The sequence below is a fragment of the Triticum dicoccoides genome, chromosome 6B (assembly GCF_002162155.2).
Source record: "Triticum dicoccoides isolate Atlit2015 ecotype Zavitan chromosome 6B, WEW_v2.0, whole genome shotgun sequence".
NCBI lineage: Eukaryota > Viridiplantae > Streptophyta > Magnoliopsida > Poales > Poaceae > Triticum > Triticum dicoccoides.
In genome coordinates this window covers 454452526-454459531 of record NC_041391.1, presented here as the reverse complement: position 1 = coordinate 454459531, position 7006 = coordinate 454452526, and the positions used below count along the sequence as shown (strand labels likewise).

General features: G+C 47.9%; 1 protein-coding gene across 2 annotated transcripts in view; it reads left to right on the top strand.

Moving 5' to 3' along the window:
* The first annotated feature begins 2564 nt into the window (after positions 1–2564).
* LOC119324802 (protein ROOT HAIR DEFECTIVE 3 homolog 2-like) overlaps positions 2565–7006 on the top strand; it is a 12974-nt gene continuing 8532 nt past the window's right edge. Inside the window, exons 1-13 of one of the 2 annotated variants that reach the window (XM_037598570.1) lie at positions 2565–2829; positions 3140–3206; positions 3315–3417; positions 4247–4317; positions 4444–4507; positions 4594–4659; positions 4997–5044; positions 5127–5189; positions 5261–5317; positions 5481–5639; positions 5771–5839; positions 5918–6009; positions 6826–6904. In XM_037598570.1, the coding sequence (XP_037454467.1) occupies positions 2673–2829; positions 3140–3206; positions 3315–3417; positions 4247–4317; positions 4444–4507; positions 4594–4659; positions 4997–5044; positions 5127–5189; positions 5261–5317; positions 5481–5639; positions 5771–5839; positions 5918–6009; positions 6826–6904 (1095 nt within the window). In that variant the 5' untranslated portion in view covers positions 2565–2672. The remainder of the gene's footprint in view (positions 2830–3139; positions 3207–3314; positions 3418–4246; positions 4318–4443; positions 4508–4593; positions 4660–4996; positions 5045–5126; positions 5190–5260; positions 5318–5480; positions 5640–5770; positions 5840–5917; positions 6010–6825; positions 6905–7006) is intronic. The other variant, XM_037598571.1, reaches the window with a different exon arrangement.

Sequence of the window (7006 nt, the reverse complement as noted above, 5' to 3'; positions counted from 1 at the left end):
GGGAGCCCCCCTTGCCAATCCAAATTGGATAAGGGGTGGGGGCGGCGTCCCCCCTTTCCCTCTCCTACTCCCTCTCCCTTTCCCCCTTTGCTACTCCGGAAAGAAGGAAAAAAAGGGGGGGATCCTCCCAGGAGTGGAGTCCTAGTAGGACTCCCCCCTCCATGGCGCGCCCCCTGGTGGTCGGCGTCCTCCCCCCTGCTTTATATACGGGACAGGGGGGCACCCCAAAGGCATAACATTGTCTTAGCCGTGTGCGGTGCCCCCCTCCACCGTTTACTCCTCCGATAGTATCATCGTAGTGCTTAGCCGAAGCCCTGCACGGATCACATCACCAACACCGCCATCACGTCGTCGTGCTGACGGAACTCATCGACTCCATCAACACTCTGCTGGATCAAGAGTTCAAGGGACGTCATCGAGCTGAACGTGTGCAGCACTCGGAGGTGCAGTACGTTCGGTACTTGATCGGTTGATTCGAGAAGACGTTCCACTACATCAACCGCGTTAAGTTAACGCTTCCGCTTTTGGTCTGTGAGGGTACGTGGACACACTCTCCCCTATCGTTGCTATGCATCTCCTAGATAGATCTTGCGTGAGCGTAGGATTTTTTTTGAAATTGCATGCTACATTTCCCAGCAGCTTTGTGGTCACCGGGTGAAAACCTAAGATCGGGCTCGCCAGATCGGATGATGGTGTTGTGTCTTCGACAACACTACCTCCTTGGAGGCGTCATCTTGGAGGCCCAAACAATGGCTCCTGTTGCTGCGCGTGGTTGAGGGTGGTGCGTTTGGTGGTGGTGGTGCGGCCAGCTTGGGGCCGACAGTGGTGTGCTTTCTTCTTCATGTGCTTCTCTTCAACTGTCCTTCACGTGGTCTCTGTCATGTTGTTGTGCATGCTCAAGACCCTCCCATGGTTGCCGTTGTGCTGTGGCGAGCTTCGGGCTCTTGGTGTTGTCTTGATTCACATTTGCTCAATGACGACGCAATGATGCCTCCCCAACCTGCTAATCATTTCGACAACCCATGGCGGATCTCCCAGTCAAGGTTCGTGTTAAGGTTTGGCACTCGTTGATTGTGGATAATCCTCTGTTGTGCCGTGGGGATCGGTACGCGCGCTGGTGCGGTGCATTAGGTTGTTTGCAGAGTCTTGGTATTGTGATCCCTTGACAGCACCCCACATCTACGTATGTCTCTCATGGTGTTGGTCTTTCTGCCGATAGCTAGGTCATGCCTTCTCCTGAGCGGCAATTTTTTCCTCATCTTCTGTAGCCTTGTTACCTGTACGGCTTAGAGCAACTCCAAATGGGCGACCCATTTCGTCCGCCGCCGTCCGTTTGGGTCGGCGCAGACACAAAAGTCGGCCCAACGCGTGCGCGTGCCTACTCCTCTCCCCGGGCCCGCCGGTCGGTGGCATCCACCACCATTTCCCCCCAAAACCCTCCCGCACGCGCGCGCTCCCGCCTCACGCCCGCCATGGATGACGACCTCGACCTCAACGCTGCCGCCGCCTCGTACGGTAAAAGCAAGCCTCCCCCCGCAAGGACGCCGCGCCGAAGCCGAAGAAGGTGCTGACGCCCGAACAACGGGCAAAGGAGTCGGCCAAGAGGAAGGACCGGAGGCACCCGGCAGACGTGAGGGATGAAGCCATCGCGGCGGCCGCCATCGCCGCTTCCGCGCAGCAGCAGGTCACCAACGTCCGCGTCATAGCGGAAACGAGGAAGGCGCTCTACATGATGAGGTTAAACCCTAGCCAGCACCACCTCGTCAACGCCGCCGTGGCCGCCACGGTCAGCACCGACTCATCCGCCTTCCCTCGGACGGTGCTGCCCGACTCGCCCCGCGCATCGGCTTGCAACCCGGTGCCCGGCTTCCACGTCTACCCGTAGGCCTTCCGCCTCTTGGGGGAGTGCTCGCCTGAGGTAAGCGTGGTCGCGCCTTTTCACGCCCGCGCCTGCGTCCATCGACCTCAACGCCACACCGGTGGCCGCTGGCTCGTCAGCCGGAGGCCCGAGGAAACGCGCGCGGCAGACGCCAGCCGACCAGCTGCCGGGCGCGCGCAACCTGTCCGACAGAATGTCGACCGCCGGCGACGACGACTACATGCAGAACATGATCTTCGAGGGTGGCGCGCATGCTGCTGGCTTCGATCCCGACGAGACACAAAGCCAGGATGGTCGAGGGGCGTTCACGCCGCCCGCTAGCTACAATGAAGATCAGTCCGCTTAATGCGTGATCAGGTTGGCTTGGATCTGGACGGCTTCCCTCTCGACCATGAGTTCCCGGAGAATTACGGGCTAGGGACGGCGATTTTGTCCACTTTTTGTCCGTGTAAGGGGTGATTTTTGACTTTGGCAGCTTTTTGAGCAATATATTCAGGTGGGGATCCCCGATGTTCAAAAAAAAAAGAAAGAAAAGGAAGTCCAGCGTCGGACTCAAACGAAGAGCTGTTGCGGAAATGGAAAGAGCCGGAAGGTGGTGAGCCGTGGCCGTTCTAGTCGAGTCGGGCCGCCACGCCATCTTCTCCTTCCCGTTAATTAAACCATCAAGCATAAAACCCTCGCCCGCCTAGCGCACCTGTCCTCCCTCTCCTCTTTCCCCTCTTCTCCCCTCTGCCGCGCCTGCGCGCGAAGCGAAGCTCTCGCTTCGACCCTTTGCTTCCCCGGGACTCTTGCCATGGCGGCCGATGGCTCCGAGCGCCACACGGCGCAGGTGGTGGGCGCTGACGGAGAGATGGACGGCTCCGCGCTGGAGCGGTTCGCGGCGGCGGCGGGGCTCGTGCAGCGCGGCCTCTCCTACGCCGTCGTCTCCATCTTTGGGCCCCAGGGCAGCGGTGAGTCCACAATCGCCGCCGTGCAGAGATATTCAGCTGCTTGTGTTGGGATTTGTGAGGAGAGGATGCAACTGTCTCTTCGGGGGTTCATGGTGATGAGAAAATGGAGAGCAATAAATTAAACAGGTTTCCGTTTACGCAGTTATTAATCCGAACACCCGTTTCCGTAGTGCGCATCCTATCCTCTAGCGCGGTGCAGTCGGTTGAGTTCCCTCTAGCGTGATGTGATCTTGTCGTGCGGTGGCGATTTTGTTTAGGTGCTAGTTCATTTCGGAAGCCGTTCCTGATGCCTACTTTGTTCACCGAGCAGGGAAAAGCACCTTGCTCAACCATCTCTTCGGGACAAGCTTCACCGAGATGGATGCCTTGAAAGGAAGGTAAACGCCATCCACGCCGAGTTTCCTTTTTCTTCAAAATTGTTCGATTTGGTGATTGTGACGTTAAATGCTGCTTTTATGTCTTTTCATTGCTGCTGTTGCTGCCAGGAATCAGACCACCAAGGGAATTTGGGTTGCCGAAGCTGTTGGCATCGAGCCGTTCACTCTTGTGATGGATTTGGAGGGGACGGATGGGAGGGAAAGAGGGGAGGTGACTTGTTTTCTACTTGCAAGCCTGTTCGATGTTTAGATTGTTATTACGCATACAATTGGCTTTCATGTTATACTTACATTTTATAGTTTGGATGGCCTGTATATTCCTCAACCTTTAGCATTCATCCAGTCCTCTGCCTCTTAACTGCTTGTTGACTAATGTCCACAAAAGTAGTACACGTCACTTATTTCCTTTGTACCACCTGAATGCTTAACATGCTGAGAAGAAAATTGCTGTGATTCACATGCTGCATTAGTCCCCTTATTAACTTCCTACAAGGATCTATGGAATTGATGCTCTTGTTTCCAGTACGAAATGAAGGTTATTAGCACTCAGTGCTTGCATTGTGCTATAAATGCTATTTTGCCACTACAGTACGTCTAGTTGCCATTTTGCAGCCTAAATCCAGGCATCTGATTTGAGCACATACTTAGAAATGCAACCAACTAATACACTCTCGCAAGTTCTCTGTCCCTTCATCTATGACAGTTTGAGCTAGAATTTCAGGCATCCACTTTTTTTCTCCGTAAAAAAGGGAGCGGCTCCGGCCTCTGCATTGTGCAATGCACGTCAGCCATCTTTTTTTTCTCGAACACCCGGACGTCTTTATTAAAATTGTTTATTACGAAGTATCAAGTTCGACAAAATGAAACCGTCAACTTAAAGGATACATATCGTCACTTCTGACCATACATTTGATATTTCTTTTGTTGAAATGAGGCTCTTCACCTTTTATTTCCGTTTTTTTCACTGGTTGATATTGTTAATTCTTATTAAGTTACATTCCAGCGATGATTATGACTAGTGCCTTGTGTCACTCGTGCAGGATGATACAGCCTTTGAGAAGCAGAGTGCCCTTTTCGCTCTTGCAGTTTCTGATATTGTAATGATAAATTTGTGAGTTGCTGATGTCATTTAGTAATCTTTAGTTGGTGAATTATAACTGAATTACTGCAATGAGTAGAGAGCAATTTTGCTCAACCTTTTCATGTGGCTTGCTAATTGTAAATGTGCACTCTGCAGGTGGTGTCATGACATAGGCCGAGAACAGGCGGCTAACAGGCCTCTTTTGAAAACTATATTTGAGGTAACTCGGTTGCAATCAGACATGAAGTACTTATTTTGGCTACATATGTGTGTTAGTTTCTTATGAGTTATTTTTCTCTATTTGAGGTTTTGATGCGTTTATTCAGCCCTCGCAAAACGACACTACTGGTTGTGATCCGCGATAAAACAAAGGTTAGTACAGTTTTAGAGACTGAGACACACAATTTTGTTCCTCTACTACTGAGTCATAGATGCATAACTTCTAGTATTTTAGACAACGGAAGAAAATCTCTCTCCCGGCCTCTGCATGCACATAGCCATGCTTATATTAGAAATAAAACTCGACCAAGAGGAACTAGCACCTGTGGCATTTTTATTTAGGAAAACAACTGTGAGGCACCGCATGGAGGCCAAGTCTTGAACCCACGTGTGCGTAGCAAGCGCATAAGCTGCTAGCCAACTGAGTGGCACTCAATTCTCGTGCATAATTTGTATGATTTCATTATTATTATTTTCTTCTTCTTTGCAGACCCCCGTAGAGTATCTTGCCCAGGCTCTAAAGGAGGATATCCACGAGGTTTTCTTGTCTTACGTTCTGCTCACCTTCCTTTACTGCTTTGTCATATTGGAATATTCACTTTTTTTTCTGTTTGTAAAAGATTTGGGATTCTGTTCCCAAACCAGAAGTCTTCAAGAAAGCTGCGCTAAGCGAATTCTTCAATGTAAGTGCATGACTTTTACTGAAAATGGGACTTGCATATATCAACTGACATATATTTTGTTCAATATAAAGGTGGAGGTCACCGCTTTGTCAAGTTATGAAGAGAACGAAGAACTATTTAAGGAGCAGGTATATTAGAAGCTAAAATGCTTATTCTGTCATGCTGGTTGCAACTATATTTTAGTTTAGATGTCTTGTGTAGAATCAATAACTCAAGCTAGTCTCTCTCTCTCTTTTTTTTCGGGGAAGACCTTGTACTCTACCGTTTCCTACCTTTTTTACTTACTTGCAGGTTGGGAAGCTCAGGCACAAGTTTATTCATTCAATCGATCCCGGTGGTTTAGCAGCTGATAGAAGAGGTGTCATACCTGCTTCAGGTTTCTGTATTAGCGCAATGCATATCTGGAAAGTAATACGAGAAAATAAGGACCTTAACCTTCCCGCTCACAAGGTTGGGTCATTGTATTTTTATTGACAGTGGTCTGAGAAAACTAACACTTCATTGGGTACCTAAGCAGCCTCCAAATCCCTTTCATATCATAAATTATATATTTCACTGTTTTTTCTTCCTGCATTTTCTAGATCATGGTTGCCACTGTTCGTTGTGAAGAGATTGCGGATGAAAAGCTTAGATGTTTTATGTCGGATGAGGTTACCTTTGCTCTTATGTTATAGTTCTTAATCTTCTCTTTAGCTAGCACCATGGGAATTAATTATTTCGCTCTGCAGGGTTGGTTGGAGTCGGAGGCAGCTGTAACATCCGGTCCAGTACGAAGCTTTGGCATGAAGCTTAGCGACATTATTGATTTTTATCTATTAGAGTGAGTGATTGACTAGTTTTCCCGGAAAGGATCTTCCTAGAAAGTTCTGATAATCACATCAATTACCATGATTCATTATGTTTGTCTTCTCAATTAGCATACCCCTGAACCTGTTAGTTTAATTACGTGCTGTTCATTTGCTTCACTGGTGTAATGCGCATTTTCCTTGCACGCATGTTCGGTCTTTGTTTGTTTGTCCCCATAAGTCTGAGGTTCTATATTATTTTGATGCACATCATGTACTGCCTATATGGATATTAAACTGTTACCCAACATATTGATCAATTAATGCACGCGGTTCCTTATAATGCCATTTGTGTCGTGTTACCATGCTGCTATGTCTTATGGTAATCAAGCTTTGTGAACCAGTTTTTGCCTTTTTCCCACAACTTTTTTCTGCTTTGGTGACTATTTTTCCACAGCAAATTATAAAATAACCCGAGCACAACACAGTTTAGGAGTAGGAAAACAAGGAAGATATATAATTCATAATGTTTACATCACTTCTTAAAATTGCCATTCATCTGTACTGTACCATGGCATCACTTGATAGAAATCTGAAAAGAATGGAAACCTTTTCTTACTTTTTACACTGATGATTTATTTTTTCGGTTTTTGTTTTATTTTGTCATGCGAGTTAGCTGAATTTATTTGGTTGTTCTGGTACTGCATAGTCGTACAAATGTCGTGGTCTCTAGGGTTGTTTCAGTTAGTGTTTATGTGGAAATTGATTAGTTCTTGAAAGCACATAAAGAAAATGATCTTGGCATTTGTTTCATACGGTTTGAACTCTGATCTGAGTGCTTTTTCTTGCAGATATGACATGGAAACCATGTACTTCGACGAAGGTGTGAGAACTGTCAAACGTCAACAGTTACAATCTGAAATTGTAAATGTGAGTAACTCATTTAAACATACCTGTGTGGCTGTGTCACTCTTGACTTACATAAAGTGGTGTAAAGCAGCTGATGATGACTTTTTATGAGGAATCACGACC